Consider the following 27264-nt stretch of genomic DNA (forward strand, 5'->3'; position numbering starts at 1 on the left):
AATAATGTAATGTAATGCTTCGGGGTATGTTGCCTTTGTGACCATCATCGTTATAGCCGCTGTTCGGTTGTCGTCAGAGCCAGGATCAAGGTCATCTGGCGATAGCTGTCTTATCGCCCGACACACCACCCAACCAACAAGCGGCTCTCGCTCTATCCATCCACAAAACACTACAATATACAATGTCCGCTGCCGGCTGGCGATCTCTCTCGTCGCGGCTGAACTGAATTGTCGCCCGGCTTTATCAGGGGGTCCAGAGCCCAAGAGATAGTTGTTGCTCGAGCAGAGCAGGAACACAAAGCAGCAGCATCCGTTGGATCTACTCCATTCGACACGGCGACGCAGTTGCGAAGCTTCCAGCGTCACGACTACATCCCAGCGAACAACAGCAGCAGAATCATGTGGTGGAGCCGTAAGTTAGCCACTAGGTGCCTCCGCCTGCGCCTCCATCGCACCAAAACCACAAACTCCACCTCCGCCCTGGAGCCGGAGCAGACGCTAGCCATCATCGGTGTGCCCTTCGCCAAGGGGCAGGGAAAGCAGGGTGTGGAACTAGCACCGGATTTCCTGCGGCAGAGCAGCCTGCGACAGGTGCTGCAGAGCAGTCATGGTGAGTCTTTGTTATAATCTGGGGAGAAAAGCCAAATAAACGCCAGATCGATAGATAATTAAAACAAGAAAAGCAACTAACTTTGGGAAGCTGAAAATAATGTACATACTAAAATAATAATAATTAAACATAATATAACGATGGCAAAACAATTTATTTTCCTACTTACATGCATAGAAAGATTATTTTTAAGACAATTTGTTGTACAAGCCACAGCTTAACAATCTCATAACTAGGCCAAAAACGCATTTATTTTAATTCGGAAAGCGGCAGTATGTTAATTTTTAGCAGGTTAACAAAACTGCATACTTCATTTAAAATGTGAATTTTTGGCCGATTTTTGCAAATTTTCATGATGTAACCCCTTTCCTTTTTTTTACAAAAATGGGAAATTTCTGGAAAAATTTTTTTTTGGCCGGAGATGCCTTAAAAGATTTGCCTGTTGATGCTGATCAAGAATATATATGGTTTATAGAGTCGGAAATGACTCCTTCACTGCTCTGCAAGCTTCCGACTGAAACTTTGAGCCGATATTTATTTACCTTTTTATATGAAAATTTATATTGACAAATTTAAATTTTAAGAACTCATAAATATGTAATAAAAGCATTAATTTAAATTCGGAAATCGTTCATGTCAGTTTCCATTAGAGCATTCAATCTGCATAGCCCCCCGACTGCGCTTCTTTCAATCAGACTGATTCTTAAATTTCTCAACTTACACCAGGCAAACAGAATCGGCAGGCAGCAGCTCAGCAGCACAACACCAAGCGATGCTTATAACGGGGCTTTAGCGTTTTCCAGTTCGGTTTCCAGTGATTTACACGGCAAGGGGCTTGAGATAATGCCAAATTATAACGGAGCTTTTCAGCATTCCAAATCCTAATGGCCGCTGTTTGTTGTGACCAATCAGAAACAATCTTCGCGTTCTCCTCTTCTAAGATCCGTTACCTTAGGACTTTGAAATCATTAATGGCCGTCCTTTGTTTACGTCTGATTAGACCAATCAGAGAAGTTCTTCCCGTTCCCCTCTTGGAAAATCCGTTACTTCAGAACTTAAATCAGCAGATCAGCTTCTTGCGGAATTTTCTAGTTGCTTGGTAAACAAAATCATGTATTTAAGCACTTTATATGGTGAACTAGCTAAATTGTATTTGGATTTTTTGTGATTGGATTTTTTATTTCCTAAAGTTAAGCTAAACATTTTGTCGAATTTAATTTTTGTTTACATCTTTTATTCTTTATTGTTTAGGATTTTGATTGCAAATATAGATGTACATATGTATGTATAAATTATTTTTGCAATTATTGCCTTTTTGACCTCTGGATGCCTCCCAGAAAACATGGTATATTTGTATTCTAATTATGTATATAGGGTCGGAAATAACTCCTTCCCTTAGACGCTAGCTTCAGATTAAAGTTTCAATACCCTACCCTAAGGGTATAAAAAAGTTTCCATAACCGACCTATTCGATTGGCTAGAAAGAGACGGACATGGCTTTACTGCTTAGCGACACATATGTATGTAGGTTCAGAACCCAGCGAAGATAAATGTTAAATAGCAATCGCAAGAGTACACCGTTGGAACATAAAATAACGGCTTTAGTTGAGAGAGAGATCCCTCAAGTTGTGAAGAGCTTAGCACTCTCCAGATATTACTCCTCTTCTCCCAGCATTTCTCTCTCATCCATATTGGAAATTTGGGCAGAGAGGGAGAGAGCGACATCCCAAGCAACCTGTAAATTTGCAGTTTGCAGAAGCGGTTCATTGCTTTCCAGCACACATTTATGTTTGTTCGCTTCGTGGATTCGCTCGCATTGCCGTGGGAGCTCGGAGAAAAAATCAATTGTACAGTTGCGTTAGAAAGTGAACGTGGAGAACTGGACAGTAATTGCAATCAAATTTCTATCAGCAGAAGTCAATATGTAATGAAAAAGTCAAAGGCCGTGTGTGTAAATGTATTTTTAATTCGTTTATTCTTTCCGCTCAGATGGCCTGGTTATCCGCGACTATGGGAACCTGCAGTATGCCGTGGACGAGTCGCTGCTGCAGCAGCAGCGGGTGCACTATCACCACATCCGGAACTACGCCGACTTCATGGCCTGCAACCGGGCGCTGATCGAGCAAGTACAGTTGATGCTCAGGGAGAACTCTCAGTTTCTGGCCATTGGCGGCGACCATGCGATTGGGTTCGGTTAGACTCCACTTTCATTGCCCCATCCTCCTGCCGTGAGCCTAATCCTGCTGACTTCTGCCCCTCCTCACAGGCTCCGTAGCTGGGCACCTGCAGCACACGCCGAATCTGTCGCTGGTTTGGATCGATGCGCACGCGGACATCAACTTGCACAGCACCTCGCAGTCGGGCAACATCCACGGCATGCCCGTATCGTTTCTGCTGGAGCAGCTGCGCAGCACCTGGCAACACGCTGGCCTCCAGGAGATCGCTCCCAACTGGTGAGTTTGCTTTGCCATGTTTTGCTTTACTTTTTGCTTTATTGGTATAGCGCCAGATCAGTTGAGATCGCTTACAGCTTACAAGTAGCACTTAGTCTCTAGGGCTTCCTCTGTCTCGGGGGTTTTCCTTTTCTTTTTCATATTTGTTTTGTAAATGTATAACATAATTAATACTCTGTATTTGAGGGAGTTTCGGGGTGGGGATTGTTTTTTTTTTTTTTTTTTTTTTTTGGCTGGGTGGGGTTCTTGTCGCCTTATCACAGTTGCATCTCTTTACGAACTAAGTGTTGTTTTTGGTTTGCTTTGATTCTTTGCTTTCGTTTCGGTTTTATTTTCGTTATTGCTAGATTTAGATTTTGTTTTGTTCTCATTTTGCCTTTTGCTCTTCTTCAGTCTTTTTGTTAGTTGCTATCAACCTTTAATCAGCTTATTAAATATATTGTTTCATTTACACATTTGCTTCTTGCGGCAGTTCGTTTGTTTGTTTTCCTCCTTTTTTGTTATATTTTATTTATTTAAAAAAGAGTGGAACGAATTTGAAAACGGGAAAAAGAAGCTAATTGAAAGTTTTTAATAATGGTTCTGTATATATAGGGAATCCTATGGATTTTTGGTCAATGGTGCTGCTTTGTTATTTTTTCGCTCGAAAACATTAAAAAACGGAAAGAATCGAAACTGAGAAATGCCTGAAACTTAAAATACATACATATATTAACTTGGTTAGTCATACTTTATACACACACATACAAAAAAAAAAAGACAGAACGGACAGGCGAAACGGAGACACTGGCACTGACACAATGAAAATCGAAATGGAAACCAAAATATTTATACACATTTGTATATATGTACAAACATTATACATCAGAGACTTAGGACTGCCCGATACTCCTTTCGAGAGGTATTATTATTGGGTTACTTGGTGGATCGTGTGGGGATGGTAGTTTGTGCATTGCTCGATCAAAATCAAATCTATAAACTATAGAAAAACCTGTTAATGTAAATTGAAATTTTTTGCAATATATGTACTTAGAAAATGATTCAAAAATTGGAGGCTCTCACTAGTGTCTTTTGTATCCGAAAATTACATAATACATAAAGTAAGGTGTGTCTTTTGTTTGTCTGTACATCATATGTATGGACATTAATTGGGAAAGGAAAGGGACCGGGGCATCTGTGGATTATGCATTAAATAAGTACAATCAATATTAAAGATTAACGTATCAATGAATCAATATAATTACACAATCATTATTGTTTTTAATCAAGTAATCAATTAACTAAATGTTTTATCTTTTTTTTTTTGTCTAGAGTATTGTTTTTTGTTTTCTTTTTTTCTTTAGTTTTTTTTTTTTTTTCATAAATTCAATTTAAAATCGAACGAACGAACAAGAACGAACACGCCTGAAAATAAATCAAGAGAAAGAAACAAATTAGAAAATGCTTTATAAAAATATTATTAGTTTTTTGCTGCTGGATTTTTGTTTGTCAAGTGTTCTTCTTTTTATTCTTTTGTTCATTTTGCTACAAAAAAGAGGAGAGATCAATATTAATATTAATAAAAATGAGAAAGAAAACCATTTAGAGAAAATCATTATCAGTATGTATTTATTTGGGAAGATCAAAATATATGTGTGCCGAAAAATTGTACAGATCCGGAAAAGGATCCTGGGATCCTTTTTTTTGCTCTTTTCGTCTCCGATTTACTTACCAACAAAAACCACACGAAACAATAAAAGTGAGTGAGAGGTACGCTACAATGTATATGTATATATAATATATATAAATATATATATATATATGTATATATATATATAGATAACAACGAACAAACGGCAACAAGGAACTAAAAATTTTGAAAATTTAAATCGATGAATATGTACCACATGGTGGGGAAAGAAGAAAAGGAACGCAAATCGAAAATCGGAATCAACTCAAGTGTCAAATCGGATTGGATCGGAGTCTCGTCCTCCCTTCAAAGCATCCTCTTCCTTCATCTTCCTCACTTTCTCTTTGGGGGGGGGGTCCTTCTCGGCTGGGACCAAAGAAGCGTACACTGAGCGACAAAATCATAAAAGCAAACAAAGAGCAAAAAATACTCTTCAGTTGAGGAGGGGGCAACTTTTTAGCACACAACAAGAAACTGAAACCAACTTGGAAATGTAAATGGAAAAAGCGTCCGTGTGTCGTGTGTGTTGTTTAGTGTAATATACACTGGAACAAAAAAAAAGGCTAAAGGGAAATTAGGAATCAAAAGAAAGGTCCGAAAAACAGAGAAAATACGAGTTCAAGTCTACAAAAAAAAGAAGAAATATACCGAAATAATTGAATCGAACAAAATCGAAATTCGAAAACCGAACCAATCTGAAACACAGAAAGAATATGAAACACAGAAAAGCACATCGAAAGAGAAATGTAGTAAATAAAACAAAAGTTCGGTGTGTTTGATAGATATATACTATATAGAGATACATATTATATGGCAAAAAGCAAGAAAAACTCATAATCATATATTTTGAAATACATTTATAATATTAATATCATTTTCTCTTTTGTTTTGGTTTTGCATTGTTTCCATTTTGAAATATCATTTGAAATGTGTGATAAATATTAATTAATTAATAAATCGATATAAATATGTTAATAAAATAAATTAAATAGTTTCCTCCGTCGTCCTCACTTTGATAATAATAATAATATATATATAATTATATATATATATATTTATATACCGAAGTGTATATATATCCTTGCTGTTGTTGTCGTGATTATTAACGGTATCATTGGTGTAATCTTTATCGCTATCGCTATATCGCGCTTTCTCTATCCGTGGAACAAATTAGGCGTTTTACTAAATTACAAAAAGTACACACAATTAATTAAGCAATACAAAGATACATATACAGGTTAAAAATCATACATGGAACATATCATTCCATCAAGGATTTATGGATTAATCGAGGGAGTGGCAGAGTGACTGTACTTGTTCTGCTAAAAACTAAACTAGGACCAGAGTCGAGGTCGAGAGATTCGTGTTAATCATAAATATATAAGCACTAAACATAATAGCATTACACAAATTAAAAGTATTCTCTGCTTTTTTGCACACAAATAATATCGCTAATTGCTAATCGCTAATTGCAACATTGGAACCGAGCAACACAAAGCGGGAGATCAATTCTGGATTTGCTCCTGGAATGCTGTTCTTTTCAAGTTTCTTTTTGGGAGGACTCGGGATCCTGATCGATCGGGATTTTCTTTTCTCGCTGAGATCAATGGTTTCCGTGGACGCTTCTTGTGGATCAAGAAGGTCCTTGACTAGATCGATTGTATTTGTTATCATTTTCCTTTTAATGTTTTCTATGTGAGTGTGTAAGAGTTTGATAGAATATTTGAAAATACATAGTCCTTGGGGTTTGAAAAAAAAAGTTGCGGGGGAAAGAAAATGATAAAGATTACAAAACAAAAACCAAAGAGATACAAATAAATCAAAAAACTATGCTAACAGTTTTCCTTTTTAGGTGTTTTTTTTTCTGTTTTTATTGAAAGTAAATTTTTTGCTTCGAATATTTGCAAATTCAAAGGGGGAAATCATAAGAGTGTATAAACATAAATCGTCGAATGTGAACATATAATAATTCGTAGGAAAAATACACAAAATTAAGAGGAAAGGAAATCAAACATATTAAATAATAATAAACATATAATGGTAATCATAAATCATAATAGTATTGCATTCGATGGGGTCAGAGATTCACAGGAATATCCTCTCTCTCTATCTGAGCTGACATTACACATGTATCGTCTATATCTATAGCTAGATATATCTAAAACTAGAGCCGAAGTTTACGCTGGGCTGTGCTGTGTGCTGCTGCTGCTAGATCGAATGAGTTGTACGAAAAATCATAAAATTTTAATTAAAATTAAAACTAAAACTAAATCAAAATCAAAATCAATATAGGGGCACAGAAAAATTAAACGTAAAATGTGAATAGTAGAGTTTGAGGAAGGGGGATTTAGAAATGGTAAAGGGCAGATAACGAGAGGGAAAGAGAGTTGGGGATTCAAAGTTTTAGATTGATTCTATCTATATCCCTTTCGCTCTCTCTCTCTCTTTCTGTTCATTGTGTGTGTGTGTGTATAATTAGGCTAGTTCTTCATTAGTATGCTCTAATTGTTCATCTTCTTTCGCTTTGCTCACAAATCAAAGGAATTAAATTAAATTAAGTTACGTAATTATAAGAATACAATAAATAATGTTTTTGTTTTTTTTTTTGCCTTTTCGCTTTCATCTTGGTTCATTGCTTACTTAAATAGGTTAAAGAAAAATCATGATGAGATATATAAATATATATATATGTGTGTCTCTTAAATTGTAAATTACACTCAAAAATTATATATATATGTATAATGGTCGATTTTCTGTTCATTTCTCGCAGTGCATGTTCGCAAATTGAAATTTGTAATTTGTGGTTTCTGAGATGCCTTGATGCCTTTTGCTTACTTGCATTATTTTAAAACTATTGCACAAGAATTAGAATTAATACAATTAATAAGATCCATCGATGACACAAAAATATAAGCATAATCATATATATTTATATATATGTTTGGGGCATTAGTCAATTTAACTAAATATACATATATGTAGGTGTAGGTGTGTGTGAGAGAAAATTTAAATGAAACAAAATCAAGTACATGTAATCCTTTTTCCTTCCTTCGCTTTCTGTCTCCTTTTTGTATAAATAAACTAGCAGATTTGTTCATATATAAATTATTGCAAATTCGAGTCGGGGAGGAGCAGTGATCCCTCCCAGCCTTTGCCCCGTCCAAGGGGGAAGCCTGCGCCCTAATCTTTGGAAAGGGGAGGGAGTCACCGATCCTCTCTTTGCTTTGTCCTCCTCCATGTCCTTGTTCTTATCCCTATCCTCCACATCTTCTGACTAGATTTCTTGTTGCGAATAAAAAACAACGTCTTCTTTTGTTGGCCACCTAATAGTTACTCAAAAAAAAGGATTAATAATTCTAGTTAAAGAGATATATATAGATATATGTATATGTATAGGGGATATCGGAGATGTATCAACCGATTGTACTAAGTAATAGTAATCATAATTAAATCCATTTCTGCAGGGTTCCAAACTCTTCAAATTAAGAATTTACTATAAGTTTCACAGAGAAGGAAACAAAAAAAAAATAATTATAAATATGCATGGTTGATTGTACTTGTTGTTAGTTAATTCTTGGTTGCAGGATGCAGGAAAGCCGAAAATGTCGAAAAATCAAAGCAAAGCAAAGAAATCAAACGAAAACGTAATAGGAAAATCCAGAAAAAAATATATAGATACATGTAAATAGATAGAGATATCTGATTGATGGTTGGTTGGTTTTGTGAGTGTGTCACTCCTCTCTCGCTCTCTCCAAAAAACGAAACGAAACGAAAAAAGAAGGTAAAGAAACAAGCAAAGAAAGCAAATTGAAAATCAAAGTTCGGGGTATTATAGACTAGTATTGAAAAGGTCGGTTGTAAACGGGGTTTTGGTACATTCTAATGTCCTTTCCTCCTTCCTTTCTTCGTCGACGATTTTCTCCTTTCAATTATTTATTGTTTGTTTGCTTGCTAAGTTGCTTAACTATTAGAGAAAACGCTTGGCTAATGCTTTAATGGCTTTACTGGCTTTAGCGCCTTATACACCAAATCGTCCTTATTCGCTCGTTTTCATATCGTTTTCCGAACTGTTTTTCTTCTTTTTTTTTAATTATATATATGTATATATAAAAAAGTGATGCTTGGTTGCTGCTGTTTTGTTGTGCTAGGCTTTTGTTTAAACGCTAAAAATTGTTGTTAATACGCTTATCGCTTCGCGTCACTTCAACTATACAATATATTTATATATATATATTCATATATATACGTATAAAGTATATGAGAAATTACATTATTTTCTTTTAATAATATTCACTAACAATTATGTACTTGTCTGTAGTAAAACGTTTCAAATTTGCGCATTAATTATTGTTATTACTTTTTTGGTTTTTCCATTCTCTTTCACTCGTTCTTTCCCTTTCGTTCGCTAATCGTTTCTATATAAATGTTGTCTATGCGAGAGATTGGGCTTAAAGGACACGAGTTCGACGGGGGCTAGCGGTTGCTCGTTACTCGTATCTCGTTTCTCCTCTAAATGTAGAAAACACAATCGATGCTCTTTAAAAAAAAAAGAATTCATTATTAAATTTCTATATAAAATAGGTAATATATATATATAGAATTGCATCACCTATACATATCTGGGATATATATAAACATTTCGATCTTTGTTTTTAAGTAGCTTTTGTGGTAATACTGTAGCAGCCTCCATGTTATCAATAACTATATATATTCTATTATTTTATGAATACTTAACCCGCCGCTTCTCCCCGCAGGAGCCGAACTCATGTCCCGTTAACATCCTAGACACTGAATGCTTTCTCATTTCTGTCCCTATTTTCCTGTTTCGTGCACTTTCTTCTTAATTGGTTTTTCTTTTGAGTTTTCAATAATTCTTTTTGGTTTTTTTTGTTAATATATGGTAGAAAAGATGTTTTGTTTTTGGAGTGTAACTAACAGAGTTCTTTTTTTTTTGTTTTTGTTTTGCTTTGTTTGGAAGATTTCATTGCTGCGTTTTACCTTAAGTGTAAGTTTAAATTTTTAAAATTTCTCATTTTCCTTTTGTTTTGTTTGCTGATGCTTTTTTCGCTAAGTTAAGTTAAATTTTCTTAGTAGTTTTGTGTGTTGATTTCTTTGTTTCGCTTTTGTGACTCATTTTGACGGCGGCTGCCAAGACCCAGAGCTGCCTGAGTTCGAGTTCTCTTTTTTTTTATATATATTGCAATTGTTCCTTATAATCTCATTATTCATTCATTCATTATCCTTCGCCTCACCCTTCCTAACTGCTCTGACTGCTCTCCACCCACTCACCCTCTTTCTCTCTCTCAAAGCAGCTTGCTTCCTTTCTAATTTTTGGTTTCTTAATTTTTTGTTCGTTTTAGTATATGATTTTCGTTACTTAAATGCTAAACAAGAAGAATTTTGCTATTGCAACGCGTTTGGCCGGCGCTTTCTCAGGGTTCTCAGAGTCCTCAGGGCTGGATTTCTTGGGGAGATTGGGTAGGGACTTGGTTGCTGTACCGCCGTTTCGTTGTGTCTCGACACGTGTAAGAGAGTTGCTCCTCCTCCTACTGCCTGCCTTCAGTTTGTCCTGCCCTCGTTTTTTTTTTGCTGGCCCTTACTTTCTCTCCTGTCAATTGTTTCTTGTCTCGTGTGTGTTTTACACATACTGTTTGTTTTTGTTGTTGCGCTTAGTTACCGTTATACCATGCATATTTATATATGTGTGTTGTGTTGTGTGCTGCTGTGTATGTTTCGAGTGCTGCGTGTGTGTCGTGTGTTGTGTTCCGAAACGATTTGAGGGGACAAAATTTCTCGTTCCCATTCCCGATCCTGCGTCGCCGCCCTACTTGGCCTTGTTGGTCTTGAAGCTGACCTGTAGCACCCGGTTGCCCATGGTGTAGCCGTTTAGGGCCCGTATGGCCATGGCTGCCTCGTCGTAGTTGGTCATCGAGACGAAGCCATAGCCCTTGCACTGGTTCGTTGTGGGATCCTTGACGATCTTCACTGATTGCACAGCCCCGAAGGGACCGAATAGTTGCCACAGCGCTGCCTCCTCCGTTTCGGGTGCCAGGTTGTATATGAATATCGGATAAGCACCTCCTGGGCCGCTGGCCAGCGTCGTAGCAGCCGCCGCCGCCGCACCCAGTCCGTTCGGCAGCATCACGTCCAACATGTCTCCGGCCATGGGCGAGAATCGTGCCAGGCCCTTGTTGACGGGGGTGTGCATAGCGCCGCCGATGCGTCGCACCAGCTGCGGGTTGAGAAAAGCGGGCAGCTGCGGCTGGATCATCTTGCTGGTACTGCCCGGCGTATTGGAGAACTTCACAACAATGGGATCCGTGCAGCTCGAGGGCGTGGTGCCGTTAAGGGCAATGATCGCCCGTGTGGCCTCCTCCCGCTTGTCGAACCGTATGAAGCCGACGCCCTTCGTCTGCGTATCGTTGCCGGCATTTTGGAGTATTCGCGATGTGATGATCGCACCAAAGGGAGCGAAGATGGCCTCTAGTTCCTGCTGGGTCATAGTTTTTGGCAGCCCAGAGACGTACAGATTGGCGCCCTTGATGGCATCCGACGAGGGACGGGCGAACGACACCTTGATGGTCTTGTTCTGCAGACGTAGGCCGTTCAGCACATTCACCGCCTGCTCGGCATCCTGCGGCCGGACATAGTTGACGAAGCCATATCCCAGGCTCTGGCCTTTGCTGGGCGCCTGAGGATTGAGCGGATCGATGTAGACCTGCGACTTATCGCGTATCAGCTTCACGGACTCTATCTCGCCTACGCTGGAGAAGAGCGACCGGATCTCGTCCTCGGTCATCGTTTGCGGCAAGTAATTCACGATCAAGTTCGTGCGGGTCTCCGTGCTTCCGTTGCTACCGTTCTGGGCGCCGCCGACTCCGGCATTGCCGTTAGTATTGGGCTGTGCCTGTTGCGGCTGAGGCACCACGGCCTGCTGGACTGCGGCCGCCTGCTGCTGCACCACTGCTGCCGCTGCTGCCTGCTGTTGCACCACCGCCGCTGCTGCCTGCTGCTGCTGTTGCTGTTGTTGCGCCTGCTGCTGTTGCTGCTGCTGGGCGGCCACCGCCTGCTGCTGCTGCTGGAGCTGCTGGGTAACGGCCGCCGCCGCAGCGGCCACCGCCTGCTGTGTCTGCTGTTGCTGCACCTGCAGAATTGCCTGCTGAACTTGTTGCTGCTGCTGCTGCAACTGGGCAGCCGCGGCCACGGCGGCCGCATTCTGTACGGGGGCGGCGGCCGCATTGGTTGCCGCCACTGCCGCGGCAGCCGCTGCGCTCTGCATCAGCTGCGCCTGTGTGTCCACTCCGCCGCCGGCTCCGGTGTTTGCCATCATAAAGTCCACTGGATTGGATTCGAGTTGTTGTTAGAGTAGGAGTTGGAGGTGGTGTTGCGATGGGTGTTGAGTTGAGTTGGGTGACACGACGAGGACCAACGCAGGGGCAGGCGCATGAAAAAAATAGTTAAATGTCAAGATTAAACCATTTGCATGATGTGTTAGTAGTAAGTGTCTACAGATGGAGCCTGGTTAGTTGGTTAGTTTGGCTCATCTGCTAGTTATTCTCTCTATGAGAGGATTAGGGAGGATCAGGGAATCAGGTTCAGGATTCTTATCCCAAAAAATGTAATTCTTATGCAGTTAATGTACACATTTTTTTGTGCTATAAACCAATCGGAAGTACAGTGCTGTGAAACAGTATATACGAATAGAGTTGGTTTTACCAAAAGATACAGCAATAGATATATGTACATATGTATTTGTAGTTTTTATACCCTAGCAGGGTATAATAATTTTAGCTAGAAGATTATAATGCTTAAAGAAGTCATTTCCGACCCTATATAACATATAAATTTTTGATCGGCCAATCAATTAAATGAAAGCGAACATTTCAATCTTTGTTATGATCGATTTCCGATTCAATCCTATAGACCAAATGCAGACTCCAAGGGTATACGAACTTCGGCTTCCCGAGGACGGTTTCCTTTCTGATTTGTAGTAAGCTTTACGGGTGTTTAAAAGGACTCAACCTGAGAACTAGCTGGCAACCCTGTTCGCTCTCCTTTTTGGGTTAACGGTTGGTCAAGGAGCTTTGCTCACTGGCGCCGCCCAGCGGCCCACTTGGGTTTGTCTCACTCAAGTGCTATTACCCGCTCTCACTCCCACTTTAACTGCCTCGCCTCGCCCACAGACACACCCACAGACACAATCAAAGCTCGCAAAACAGACACAGACACACACACGCCGGCACAGGAACAAATACACCCACACACGAGCACACACCTCGGCGAACTGATGAACTGAACTTTACTAGATTTGCCGCTTCTGCGTTGTGTTTCACTGATTTATGTAGTTTCGTTTACTTTTGTAGCGATTATTTTGGTTTGGTTTAAATTTACAGAGCGTACGATGATGGCGAGACCAGATCCGCTGCGTCCCAGGCACACGATGCTTCTGAGGCGAGCGCAGGACCTTTCCGTCGGGCTTCTCGTTGTAGCCGCTCTTTTGCTCTTGCTCTTGCTCTTGCTGTCTCTCTCTCCCACTCCATACATCCGCCTTCTCGCACTTCTTTTCGGCAAACTGTTACAGCTCTCTGCGTACGTATTTGTATGTGTGTGCATATACACCCCGCCCAGTTATGTAATGCGACGGCATCAGGAGGGTTAACAGGGGGCGGCCAGCCAGGATATACGAGAAATCGACTCGCACCCCTTGGGACAACACAAAAAATGAGCAGCAGGCATGAGACCCACCCTTAGTCAAAGAAGTTGAAATATTTTGTTTTGCGAAAATGCATAAACTCGGCGGTCGAAGGGCGCTTAAGGGTTAAACGCGCAGCACTGCCACCCCCTAAGCTTGGTCGCCGTTTACATAGCGGCGGCAGTGCTGCTCCTCTTTCGTGTCTGGCAGTGCTGTAAGGCAGCAGCGCAAAGGCAGCGGGGGAGGGACAGTGAGAGAGAGCTGTTGCTCGAGACAGCCAACGGATGTTTGGCTCGGTTCAATGAACTAGTGCGACAGAGACCAAGGGCTAAACCCAAGTGATGATCGTCACAGAGCAATCTAAGCGATTAGCACGGCCCCAGTGGAGCTTTTCAATGAGAGCTGAATAGCAAGAGCAATTCGAAGGACCGGTCTAAATTTCTGTAGGTCGCACTAGGGGAAGTGTATACTTTATTAAGTTATAGGGAAATATTGTTAACAAATCACATTATTAGGCCAACAAAATATTTGATTAGAACAGGCTTCGCCTTTTTAAATTATATATATACAGAAGCGACTGAAGAACAAAGAAATTACAATTTAGTTTCGGATATGTCCTTTAAGTAGAGTAAATGAACAGCGACTAGTTTATGCAGCTAGCCCCATTTATAACTTCATTATTTTCGCTTTGCTTCGTTCGTATTAGTCAAGTGACACTGTTGTTCCGTTGCTCGCTTGACCAATTCGAGCCTTTCCCCTGTACAGCCGACAGAGTCAAAAGGTCAGACAAACACACACACGCATCATCTATCCCACCAACTCGCCCAGAAACTTACACCCACCCACGCAAGAGACAGTGGTCTCGCTGATTCAACTATTGCCATGGCAACCGCGAGACACCCCACCCTTAAAGAGCAACTCACCGCATCCTGCTCGCATGATCTCAGTTACATTCCCTTATGGCTGAAAATGGTTCGTCTTCAAATACTCACTTGTTTTGGTTAACAGCGACCGTGTTTTGTAGTAGTTGGGTTGTTGATTGCGTTTGGTTTCCAAACGAAATGAATTAATGGTCTAGTCGTCCTTTCTCTCGCTTTATATCCTTTTTGGGCGGACTCCTTGGATTCCTTGCGCACACGCTCTCACGGCGCTATCCTCATACACTTTCGCGCTCTCGCTATCGCTCTTTCTCACACTCGCCGGTGGTCCAGGACTTAAGTTCTCGCTTATCGGCGTTGTTTTTGTTGGTAATTGCAATCTTTTTTGTTAATAACTAGACGATGGCGTCGCTGCCGTCTGATGGAAACCATATCAAAATAAAAACAAAACAAAGAAACGATCAGTCAATGTGCTAGTTGTTACTTTTAGTTCTTGTTGTTATGAGAGGGTTATTAGTTTGAAAGTGTGCGGGATTTTCTTTTTTACTTGTGCTTGTTATCGTAAATCGATTTTATCGATTTCCCCCCTTCAGCGTTCATCATTTATATTTCACTGGCATAAATAAAACATAAATATAATTAACGTAGCAGAAACATTTTGTTTTTGTTTGTTATACAATGGTATTGTGTGCGAATGGCTGATATGTTTGCCTTATATTGAATCCCCAAAGCCAAATGTTCATTATAACAGTATCTGCTTCTATTAACTCTCTCTCTCTCTCTCTCTCTTTGCTTCGGACTACACTGATTTGTATATTATTTTTGTTGGTCAACGGGTGGCAACATTGTCGGAGAGCGGTGGGAGGGCGGCAAGTGGAGACTCTCACACTCCTTTCCCTTCCAATACATTGTATGGCTGCCTCAGCTGCTACGTATGTATAATGTACATAGATTTTCACACACGTATAGGAGTTGCTTATGTATTTAATTTTGTTTAAAACACGCACAGAAATCTACATACTCTCGGCTCTCCGAAAACACACACACAGTGGCACTTAGTATCTATAAGGTATTTGTTGTTGTTATTCTCGTTATTGTTGGAACTAAACACGCGCTGTTTTTTTTTTTGCTGCTGGTTCTTGTTCTAATTTTCAAAAAATGTTTTTGAAGAGACATGCGGATAGAGTATATGTTTTGCGGCGGGGTCTTTTGGAACTGTCCTAATTTTTATTTCCGCGCGTTATTTCATACAATTGTGTTACTACTTTTACTGCGACTGAGTGCTTGTGTGTTCTCTGCTTGCGATGGTGTGTGTTTGCTTTTTATGGCAACCGGCGTTTTGTTTACTGCAAATTTCTGCCACCCCCTTACTCTCTCACTCTCACAGCCATACCGTTCTCTCGTTGTCGCCTTGCTAAATGTGTCTACTTCTATGGGATAACTGTTCTCGTTTTTGTTGATGGCTGCGTACAATGCTCCTTGCACATAAAATCGATATGTTAGCTGCGCCCTTTTTGCCACTCGCGCTCTTGACTAGCTCAGTTCCCTCTCTCACCATCGCACATACACACACACAACACACATAGACGGAGAGCCAGCGATTACAGATACACAGCACAGAGACGGTAACGACGGCGTCGCTTTAGCAGTAGATTTTTGAACTCTACTACTATTTTTCCTGTCCAGGACCCCCCCCAACCGACGCCCCAATTTCCTTTAGGATTGCTAGATTTTTTTCAGCACCCCCGCCCCTTCACTTAGCGCTGTTAAGCGCTAAATTGCATATTGTTTTTTCATTTATATTTGTGTTTGAGAATAAAACTTCCATCGAACACACACACAAGCGCACGCACACCCACAAGCAAGTATGGCGAGCAGACGAAAAAAAAAACAAAAAGAAAATACATTGGTAGAGGCACTCATATATAAAAGATACATATATGTACATGTGTATAATTGCACAATTATGCAGCGCAGCGCGAATCATTTGGCAGAAATTTTCAACTTTATAGCATTTGTTTTTGGTATCGCCGCTGTTGTTATTTTTGTTGTTGGTTTCACAAGTCAGAGCGGAGACTATCCGTAAGATATTCTTACATTTTTCTGTTTTGTTTGAGATACGCTCGTTTTTTGTTGTTGCAGACTGTGAATTCTTTCTTTATTCCAATAAATATTGATTGCACTATTAAAAAAAAAAATCAATTGGCGAAATAGCACAGAGCACGATATTTGAAATAAGAGGGATATAGCGTATAGCACATGTAACAGTGCGCAAATGTTACTAACAGTGCACAATAGTACCGTAGAGCGATGTCGAAAGTGTAAATGAAAACCAATTCAGCCTTTTCCCCGTCAAATCTGGCTTTTTCAAAGTCAAATGGCGGGAAGAAACTGTTCAAAACTCACGCCACGAAGTGAATCGGATTAAAGGATCTTGTGTACCGGCCGGACGGTCAAATTTTGAAAAAATAAAATGTTTTTTCGAATTGCTCGCTTGCACTTGTATTTATAGGTTTTTCCAAGACCCGAACAGAGCGGAGGGCTGCTGACAGAGCTCTCTCTCTCTCTCACAAAACCAAAAGAGGGTGCGTAGGAGAGCGATGAAGAGTAATTCTCTCGGATGCCTCTGCCGGACAGTGTTGCCAGTTTCGCTCCCGTCAAATCTAGCTTCTTTATACGTTAACTCATGAAAAAAAATCCAAACCAGCTAACAGTGTGAATTTTGGCGATTTTCTTTTAAATTTTAATTAGCAGTTTTCTGCATATTTTATAAATAAATTTAAAAAAATTATGAAACCACTAGAATTTCCTTGCCTTTGTTTGCTGAAAAAATGATATAGTTATATGTTATAAAATATAAGTTATATACAGATGCATAAGTTTGAAAAACTAAATATAAATGGACATTTAAATTTAAAATTGTTGAGCTAATTTTTCACCTTTTGTCCCGTCGAAATAAGATTTTTTCATGACAAATGTAGCATCTCTGGTTTGTTGGTTGGTTGGTTTTCACAGGGAAAAAAGAGAGCATGGCGACTCAGCAGCGGGGAAATAAAACAAATGCCACTCAATTTTGGTGACGGCGGCAGAGGGCTCGGCAGCGAGAGAGCTTAGGGCGACATGGGCGTAGGTAGAAAGGATATGTTCATCCCCCTAGAGTTTCAAGAGATTTTCCAATCATCGTATGTATGTATGTACATATATGTGGTCCTTTTAATCCTTTTGAAGAATCAAAATAGTTAAGTTGAGCGAAAAGAAATATTGTGTGGCCACTACGACCCCCCTTTCCACCCCTGAAAGAAAGCAACTGTACTCTCCTCTCGTTCTCTCTCTATTGTTGTATGACAGACCAAATAATATTTGCGGCAACTAAAATTAACTGATCAACGGTATTATTGCAACCCCCAATAGGTAATAATTTTTTTCAGCAAATGAATAATCGTTGTTTAGTCGGAGGGTTAAAATAATAAATGAAATTAAGTGCAATCGGAGAGTTTAATTACCAGCAGTGTGGACAAATAGGATAGAGCAAGCAACTGGGGAAGGAAGAGTTGCAGAGTTGGCAAATTGCAGCGACCTTCCCCAACTAACAAAGAGTAGAATTAAAAGTTGAGATACATTTAAAAAAACGCAATAGATTATGTTAAATCTATTCATTATTTTATTATTTTTAATAATAAGATTAGAAGAAAGATTAAAAAGAAAAAGAAAAGTTGATTTATTCACTTAACACATTTTCACCGCCAAGGGTATATAGGAAGGGAAAAAAATGTCAATTTTTTTTTATTCCAAATTTTATAAAATTTTGAAAAATTCATAAAATAAAAGAAAACATTTTATGCCTTATTTTCAAAATTTTATAAGGGGGTTACATCCCTAAAATTGTCCAAAATGGATGGCTTAGTTATGATTAATTTTCCATTCGGTCTCATACTGCAAGGCCAAACAAAGTTCGGTTTCGCGAAGTTAGCTTTCTTCCTGTATATTTTTTGATTGTTTAGTATTTTGCACTAGGCAAAGTAAAGCCAAGCCAAGCCACCACCACCGTCGCTTGACGTTGGGGTGGTTTCAGCTTCGGTTTCCGCGTAGCATGCTTCGTCTCCGAGCACTGCACTACAACCAACACCCCCTACCGTAGCCGAAGGGAGAAAGGAACCCAAAAACCAGGACTCACTTTTCCAAGAGGCGGCGGTTCGATTTCAACTGCAATCCTGCCTCGTTTCTCCTTGCCTGCGTGCGTGCGTGTGCTTAATTGCGCTTGTATTCGGCACTCGACACGCAGGATATACCTATAGCTATAGCCTGAGCCACCCCCTGGCTACTTCCTGTTCTGTGCCCGTTCCCGTGCCCGTGCCATGTGCTGATTTCTGCTCTGTTCCTTCTCTGTTCCAATTTTACATGGCCGCCGCGGCGGTGAAATTGCGAGAATTGTAACGCCACTTTTCGTAGCATTGGGGGTGGTTTTCGTCATGTTTTTCTGGCGATGAGGGGTGGTGACACCACCATGCCGGCACCAGCGAAGCTTGTCCGGGCCGGAAATTCGGGCTCGGACTCGGATTTGCATTCAGACAGATCGGCGTCGCAAGTGTTTGGATAGCAATAGAAATCTGCATATGAATGATAATCCCAGTCCGCAAAAAGACCTAACAGTGGCGGTCGAAGTTATGGGCACCCCAAGGAGTCCTCTGCCATCTGGATGATTAGATAGAAGCAATCTATCTATGAGATCCTTGAAGAGACATTGTCATTACCTGCAAGGATATACTATATAAATTAAACAAAATATTTAATCAATTTTTAAAGAATGTACAATACAGAAATCAACTATTGAAATGTTGATATAAAAGTTTACGCTAGTTTGTGCCTATTACTATTTAAGGAAAGGCTTGGTTGTATTGTGATCAGAAGAAGTACACAACGTTCCGGGCACACAATCCCATTATTTGATATACAAGTGGATTTTTGATTTTATCTCCCGTATCCCTTATCGGATAATTTGATAAAGCCATTAAAAATGAAATCAGCTTTTTTCTTCGACACATGACGTTCTGCTGATAAATAGCACTTGGGGGTCAAGTGCTCCTTCTGCGTGTCCCAAAACAGTAGGCAACTCATTTTTGGAAAAGGGAAATTTAAATTGAAAGGGTTGCCAAATCCGTTTTAGCCACGGGATATGACAAAAGAACGATACAACAACAGGGCGGTGCAACAAAGCGGGTTTTGGGAAAACATCAAAACGTAGGACAACACAGGATTACAACTGAGCTTGGCATACAAATGGGAGTGGAGGGCAAGGGATGGTCGTCTGCCCCTGTTTCTTTTCCCTAGGCCCATGGCAGCGGCTGAGGGGAGGAAGCCGGAGCGCGTCACAGCTCGCTGCGATGCCTGTGTCCACCCTTAAGTAACTTAAACATTACGAGGCGAAAGTCCTCGTCCTTCCTTTTTTCCCGTGAGTGCACCAAATACAGGAGGCAGGAACAGGAACAGGAGGAAATTGCCAAGAGGCCAGGGAAGACCACGAAGAAGGAAAAGGAATGGAAAAACTTGGTCATGACACACACCTTCGTTTATGGTGATATTCCATTAGAATCATCAGCACCGCCGCTGCTACTCCTCCTGCTCCTTTCCCTTCGCATTTGCATAATGATCTTTGGGGTGCTTTTAACTTGGCGTGTCTCACTGCACCGCTACCTTCCTCCCTCCCGCCCGATCTCTTCCCAGTCTCTCGCCAGATCCGGATTCCGCAGCTGAGCACGGCCAGTCATCGACAGATGCAGTTGTACCCCGAAACTAAATAGTAATCATAAAAATTACCATAAGACATCGGGCTTGGGTTCTGGGCGCAGTCCAGGAGCTATGCACGATCGTTGGCGGTGATACAGGGGTGATCTCGCAGGACATTCGGCACTGAATCGTGGCATGTGTTTCCCCTATCCATTGCAACGGCGTCCTTTTGGCTGCTTCTGCTCTGGCTCCTGCCATTGTTCTCCTCCCCGCCTGTATGTGTTGCTGTGTTTTTGTTGCCGTTTTCCCTTTCAGAAATTTTCAGCATTGTCGCATTGCAAGCTGCTGCTCTCGTCTACTTTCAAAATCCCCCACTACCGATTTTCCGAATCGGATTCGGTTGCAGTTGCAAGGACTTGCCACCTGGCATACTAATCAGGATCACGAATTGCGAATGGCAAGAGGGGAAGCATTTCGTGAGGCATTTGGTGTTATTAAAGAGAGAAAAGTTGAAGGATAAAAATAAACGAATTTTTTGGGTTATGGAGAGCATTCGGTTTAAATAAGGGCGTAGAGTGTGGAATATAGATCAATATATTTATTGTGCTTATAGTTTAACTTTTAAAGAGGGGGGAAGGAAGTAAGGAAGAGAAATTTGTGCAATGATCAGTGGAGAATTGAGTACCCCTTGCACGTATATTCCCTCATAAAGGGAGTGAAAATTATCTCGAGAAACTTGAGGTTCCTTTTGGCACACTTTTTTCATTTCTTTTTAAGGATACAAAGGGGACAGATCCCGAAATTATCCTTACACACACACAGACACAAACCAATTGCAGTATGTAAGACACCCCGCACTTTAGGGGCTTTGTGCTCCTTCGAGGGGAACCCACGACTATTTGTTTACACGTCAGCTGTCCGTGTTAGTACCTGCATATCCCTTATAGGATATAGCCCCATCTCCAGCTCTATTACCACGTACTGAGCCATGTTCCATCCTATTGATCTCGCTCCATGTTCTGCTTGTCATTCCAGTTTGCCCAAGGATCAGTTGGTTTACATCGGCCTGAGGGACATTGACCCCTACGAGGCGTTCATACTTAACAAAGTCGGGATACGCTACTATGCGATGGATGTGAGTACACTGCGAGAAGCAAAGCATTATTTTCCATTTTGTTTACTAGCGAGAATAGAACAGAAATTGTTCACGATCCTTATATCACATATCGTATATCTATTAGTTGTTTTAATGCTTTTAAGCACAACCAATTTCGGAATATTAATTACCACACGGTGTCAGTATTTTTCTCTCTGTGTGCAAAACCTAGCGCAGTCTAGGTAGATATGACGCCGATGAGATCCCTTTTAACCAAAATGCCGTGCACTCATGGATCGGTTTTTTCGGGTTTCGGTACTGTTTCGCTGGCAGTTGTTGTAAAAATTTTGAAATTCCGGTTTCTCCCCCTCGCGCAGGATCAAATGACGATCGTGCGTGACTGCCGGAGGGCATTGCACACTCACACACACACACACACACACACCAAGGGAGAGTCCTGCATCCTTCTCGTGCGTTGTAAGCTTGGGCATTCATAGGGGTTGCTAGGGACAGCGGACAGCCACCCTTCCATTCCATTCCATTCCACTGCCTCTGTTACAGGACTTCCCTCCCATTTGATCCGTTTCGAGCCAAAGAGATCCAGGCGGTGGTGGCAGCAGTTCTCACAGGAAACTGAGTAGGGAAAACTACGAATTACGTGCCCGGCCACATCCTGCCTGGTTGGCATCCTTGTTCGCGTCCGCTTGTTGTCCTGGATTATTTATGGCTCGTGCAAAATCGACGACGGCCGACGTCCGTTGAAAAATGGTCCTAATGCTCTCCTGCCCCCTCCCTGTGAGCGATTTGCGTGCCAAAGCTGCAAATTTATTATCGTTCATTAATTCGATCGGAATCGGAATCGTAAAAATTGGAAAAACTAGGCGCTTAGGAGGGGAGTCGCAATTGTACAGTTGTGAAGGCTCACAATCAAAGCGGTCAGAGGGAGGCATCTCCGGCTTAACCAGCATCAGCCGCCGACTCGATTTAGCCAGGATCGCCTTTACTTATTTCAGCTAATCAAAGATTTAGCTACCAAAGTAAGTGACAGTAACTCACTGTAACTTCTTAACTAATTGGATGTTAGGTTTTGTCAATGCTTAATATATTCTTAACAGTAGAAAATTTTTAGTTCATTTTTAAAAATGTTTCAAAAGTTACAGATGCTTTCCAGGTATTTTAGAGGGCTACCGCAAAGAATATATAGCTGCATAAATAATTAGTACATATTTCCGGATTTTTTATAACAACTTAATTAATTTGTAATAATTCTTTTGATAATATCTTGGTGCTAAGATTTTCCAATACTGTAGAATAACAGAAACTATGGAAGAGAGCTTAAGATAACCTGTTTATTAAAAAAATTATTATAGCTTCAGTCCTTGAAACTCTTTCTTTGTTATATCCATGCAGGGTATTATAGTTTTAGTCTGAAGCTTGTCACGCGGTGAAGGAACGTGAAAGTCGAGCCTTTTTTAGGCATGTAGGAGTTGATATGATTTATAGGCTCGGAAATGACACCTTCACAGTATTACAAGCTTATCCGGGTATTGTAATACCCGGTAAGGTTATAATTAGAGCATTTACCATGTTATTCTCTGGGATCCGCATGTCCTCGCTAACCTCCTTCCATCCTTTGTATTTTGTCTTAAACGCAGACCATCGACCGCGTAGGAGTGCCAAAGATCATTGAGATGACTTTGGATGCTCTAGATCCGCAGAACAAAATTCATGTGAGCTTCGACATCGACGCTTTGGACAGCAACGTGGCGCCCAGTACCGGAACAGCGGTGCGCGGAGGGCTGACTTTGCGCGAGGGCATCAGCATCGTGGAGGCGCTGCGGGACACTAAACGAGTGCAGGGCGTCGATCTTGTGGAGATTAACCCCAAGCTGGGCAGTGACAGAGACGTCCGCACCACCGTAGAGTCCGGCCTGGAGATCCTGAAGAGCATGTTCGGCTACCGGCGGTCCGGCAAGTGGAGCAACATCGACACCGGCATTTTGGGGAGCGACTAAGCCAAGAAGTACAGCTCGAACTTATCCATATTTATGTACAATATATTTGTGTGCCATTTTTTTGTATATTAATGAGGGAATAAAAAAACTTAGTCTTATTTTTAGAGTTCCTGGAGATTCGGCTAGACTTGGCTAATGACCAGCTTTAAGTTTGGGTTGCGCCGTCGGCAGAAAAGCCGAGATATCCACGGTGGCCATAAGGTTGGCCGTCTGCAGCAGCTCGTTGACAGGCGGCGGCGGCGGTACCGCTGCCTGGGCGGCAGAAGAGGGCACGACTGCCGGCGGAGCTGGCGAGGATTTTACCAATCTGTGGTACATCTGCGGACAAAAGACGCGAATCAGGCGCCGCTGCACACCCAAGAGAAGCGCATTAATAGCACCCGAAATTACGATGATGCCGGAAATGATCGAGCAGAGGCGGATGGCGAAGGTGAGCAGGTGGTCGCGGTCGTTCCCCACCACAATCTTGAGGGCCGACCAGTCGTACTTGAAGTAGATGCCCGGCGAACCATACGAGTTCCGTTCCGAGTCTGTGTTAGGCAAGTTCATGGAGTGATTTTAGCTCATCGAAAGGAAAACAACATCTCACCTAGTTTCCGCACATTCTCCGTAACGGCGTACTGGAACGTGTTGATGGTGCTGAAAGTCTGGTGGATTTCCGTGGGCACCACCTTCAGGAAGTACTGCACGGTGGTGGCCTCTTCGTGGATCAAGGTCTCATCGCCCTCCAGCGGCTGAACGATGCGCCGCGAGTATTGCCCGAAGCTGAGCCGATTGATGCGATGCGTGAAGTTGGCCGGCATGCGGCGCAGCTCGATCATCCAATGGTCCTCGAACAGACCCACCACCGGTTGGGCGCCGCCCACCAGATGCAGCACACCGGCCACCTTGTTAATGCCCAGTGTGCCGTGTAAACGGCACGCATCGAATTTGCTCTCAGGCTCGCCCGGATTCTGGTGAAAGTCCAGGGCGACGGGCAGCAGTGCGCCCGGCGGCGGTGCAGCAGCTGGAAAATGCAACGATGTTGCCGGACTCTCGTGCATCGGATGCGGATCCCGCATGATGTTCTTAAACAGAACATCCGCCACCGAGTGGAACTCCTCGCGGAGGTAGTGATTCTGGATCTGGATGGCCTGGAACTGAAGACGATCGTGGTCGGACATCTGCCACCAGACGCCCTCGCGCTGCAGCGTCCCATACGCGAAAACGTCCTGCTGCGTCTCGTCCATTAAATCGATGCCCGAGAGCGAGGCGCAGGGCATAGCCACCGTGATGTCCACGTGCATCTGCACCTGCTCGTCCAGGGCGATGTCCGGCTCGAACTGGTAGACGATGTCCGTTTCGTGCCAGTAGTAGTGCAGCTCGGTGTACACCAAGTAGACGATCAACAGGCGGCTGAGCAGGGAAACTGATGGATAGAGAATAAACATAAGCCGTGGCACCCGTTACTCAATGCTCCAACGCTTACGTGTCCCGCCGATCTCCGTGGTCTCCGTGTACTTTTCCGGCACCTTCTTGAAAGCGTCCAGGTTCTTAGCGAACTCGAGCAGGTTGCTCTTGTCGCCCCGGTACCGCAGCGTGGCCGTCATCTTTGCCGAAACTAAGTTGTAAACTCAAAACGCTTCTAAATCGTTGACACGTCGCGAAGCCCCCGTCGACTGTTCGCCGCCTCCTCTGGCGCCGCTGCTTTTCAAAGCATTGCCGACATACGATTTACGGAAATTTTGACTTATCCTCCTATTAACTTATTTAAAATAGAAAAAAACTAACTTTGGGAATTGGCCAAAATAACAGGCTCATGCCAAATTAAGCGGTTTCCAGATGTTCCAGATGTCGGTCATGCCTTACAGCTAGATCTGGCTAGTAAATAGCCAGGCCTGATTAGAGCTGCAAAAACATCGCCGTTACTATCGATACTATCGATGAATTTAAAGGAGGAAAATACCAAAAGAAAAAATTGATTTGTGCATTTCAATTATGCATTATGGATCTCAGCCTTTGTGAAAATTAATTCAAACGCGAGAGCAAATTAGAAACAGTATGACCAACAGCTGATTACTAGCTGTTCAGTCTGCATGCAACGCTTCATTCCAGACGTAAACAATGGCCTTTGTGTAAATTTGCTTCTAACGGATTTTTCAAAATGTAAACAACAACATATATAGCTGAATTAACGCAATTCGGCATTCAAATTCCTAAAATACTTGATTTTATCTACCAGGCAAACAGAACATTCAGCAAGCAGCTATTCCGCTGATGCAAATGCTCCAAAGTAACGGTTCTTAAAAGATGGGAACGTGAAGATCATCTCTGATTGGTCTAATCAGATGTAAACAAAGGGCGGCCATTAATTTCAAAGTCCTAAGTAACGGATCTTAGAAGAGATGAACTTGAAGCTTATCTCTGATTGGTCTAATTAGATGTAAACAAAGGGCGGCCATTAATTTCAAAGTCCTAAGTAACGGATCTTAGAAGAGATGAACTTGAAGCTTATCTCTGATTGGTCTAATTAGATGTAAACAAAGGGCGGCCATTAATTTCAAAGTCCTTAGTAACGGATCTTAGATGAGGCGAACTTGAAGAAAGTCTCTGATTGGTCAATTCAAAGAGCGGCCATTAGGATTTGGAATGCTGGTGTAGTGCTGCTGAGCTGCTGCCAGCCGATTCTGTTTGCCTGGTATACCAATTGTTAAAGTAATCCGATTTAATGCCCATATTCATAAGAAATAACAACAAATCCAACAACATACACACTGAATTAACGAAATTCGCCATACAAATTTCCCAAATACTTGACTTTATACACCAGGCAAACAGAACATTCAGCAAGCAGCTATTCCGTTGATGCAAATGCTCCAAAGTAACGGTTCTTAAAAGATGGGAACGTGAAGATCATATCTGATTGGTCTAATTAGATGTAAACAAAGGGCGGCCATTAATTTCAAAGTCCTAAGTAACGGATCTTAGAAGAGATGAACTTGAAGATTATCTCTGATTGGTCTAATCAGATGTAAACAAAGGGCGGCCATTAATTTCAAAGTCCTAAGTAACGGATCTTAGATGAGGCGAACTTGAAGAAAGTCTCTGATTGGTCAATTCAAAGAGCGGCCATTAGGATTTGGAATGCTGGTGTAGTGCTGCTGAGCTGCTGCCAGCCGATTCTGTTTGCCTGGTATACCAATTGTTAAAGTAATCCGATTTAATGCCCATATTCATAAGAAATAACAACAAATCCAACAACATACACACTAAATTAACGAAATTCGCCATACAAATTTCCCAAATGCTTGACTTTATACCCCAGGCAAACAGAATATTCAGCAAGCAGCTAACCCGCTGATGCAAAAGCCCCAAAGTAACGGTTCTTAAAATAATGGAACGTGAAGATCATCTCTGATTGGTCTAATCAGATGTAAACAAAGGGCGGCCATTAATTTCAAAGTCCTAAGTAACGGATCTTAGAAGAGATGAACTTGAAGATTATCTCTGATTGGTCTAATCAGATGTAAACAAAGGGCGGCCATTAATTTCAAAGTCCTAAGTAACGGATCTTAGATGAGGCGAACTTGAAGAAAGTCTCTGATTGGTCAATTCAAAGAGCGGCCATTAGGATTTGGAATGCTGGTGTAGTGCTGCTGAGCTGCTGCCAGCCGATTCTGTTTGCCTGGTATACCAATTGTTAAAGTAATCCGATTTAATGCCCATATTCATAAGAAATAACAACAAATCCAACAACATACACACTGAATTAACGAAATTCGCCATACAAATTTCCCAAATACTTGACTTTATGCACCAGGCAAACAGAATATTCAGCAAGCAGCTAACCCGCTGATGTAAAACCCCTAAAGTAACGGTTCTTAAAAGATGGGAACGTGAAGATCGTCTCTGATTGGTCTAATCAGATTTAAACAAAGGGCGGCCATTAATGATTTCAGTCCCAACTAACGGATCTTAGAATAGAGGAACTTGAAGAAATTCTTTGATTGGTCAATTTAAACGTAAACAAAGGATGGCCATTAGGATTTGGAATGCTTCAAAGCGCCGTTATAATTTGGCATTATCTCAAACATTCATTAGCGCGGCTTAATTCTCAGGTTTTTGCTCCACATCCCGAATTCGAAATG

The 27264-nt window shown here is 41.7% G+C and overlaps 3 protein-coding genes across 15 annotated transcripts; 1 reads left to right on the forward strand and 2 right to left on the reverse strand.

The window, feature by feature from the left end:
* The first annotated feature begins 15 nt into the window (after positions 1 to 15).
* On the forward strand, positions 16 to 23235 carry arg (arginase). Of its 2 annotated transcripts, none has more exons than XM_020951264.2 (5): positions 16 to 610; positions 2600 to 2803; positions 2877 to 3063; positions 21062 to 21161; positions 22778 to 23235. In XM_020951264.2, the coding sequence occupies exons 1-5, from the start codon at positions 400 to 402 to the stop codon at positions 23135 to 23137; spliced, it is 1062 nt and encodes a 353-aa protein (XP_020806923.2). In that variant the 5' UTR covers positions 16 to 399; the 3' UTR covers positions 23138 to 23235. The 2 variants fall into 2 exon arrangements, with proteins under 2 accessions (XP_020806923.2, XP_020806924.1); XM_020951265.2 differs by having other exon boundaries at positions 271 to 2534.
* On the reverse strand, positions 7323 to 16898 carry elav (embryonic lethal abnormal vision). 12 transcript variants are annotated; one of them, XM_086839855.1, is made up of 4 exons: positions 16604 to 16804; positions 16400 to 16484; positions 14417 to 14720; positions 7323 to 12070 (listed from the first exon to the last, which is right to left on the reverse strand). In XM_086839855.1, coding segments are annotated over exons 3-4 (1515 nt in total). In that variant the 5' UTR covers positions 14418 to 14720; positions 16400 to 16484; positions 16604 to 16804; the 3' UTR covers positions 7323 to 10556. The 12 variants fall into 12 exon arrangements, 11 of the variants coding, with proteins under 11 accessions (XP_086695981.1, XP_086695979.1, XP_086695983.1 ...); XM_086839853.1 differs by having other exon boundaries at positions 16589 to 16785; XM_086839857.1 differs by lacking the exon at positions 16400 to 16484 and having other exon boundaries at positions 16709 to 16898.
* Positions 23159 to 26967, reverse strand: LOC110183077 (endoplasmic reticulum-Golgi intermediate compartment protein 2). Its single transcript, XM_020951263.2, has 3 exons — positions 24606 to 26967; positions 23727 to 24545; positions 23159 to 23667 (listed from the first exon to the last, which is right to left on the reverse strand). The coding sequence occupies exons 1-3, from the start codon at positions 24724 to 24726 to the stop codon at positions 23270 to 23272; spliced, it is 1338 nt and encodes a 445-aa protein (XP_020806922.1). The 5' UTR covers positions 24727 to 26967; the 3' UTR covers positions 23159 to 23269.
* Positions 26968 to 27264: the final 297 nt, after the last annotated feature.

Source organism: Drosophila serrata, unplaced genomic scaffold, assembly GCF_035046125.1.
Source record: "Drosophila serrata isolate PLE 108 unplaced genomic scaffold, ASM3504612v1 contig_378, whole genome shotgun sequence".
Lineage (NCBI taxonomy): Eukaryota > Metazoa > Arthropoda > Insecta > Diptera > Drosophilidae > Drosophila > Drosophila serrata.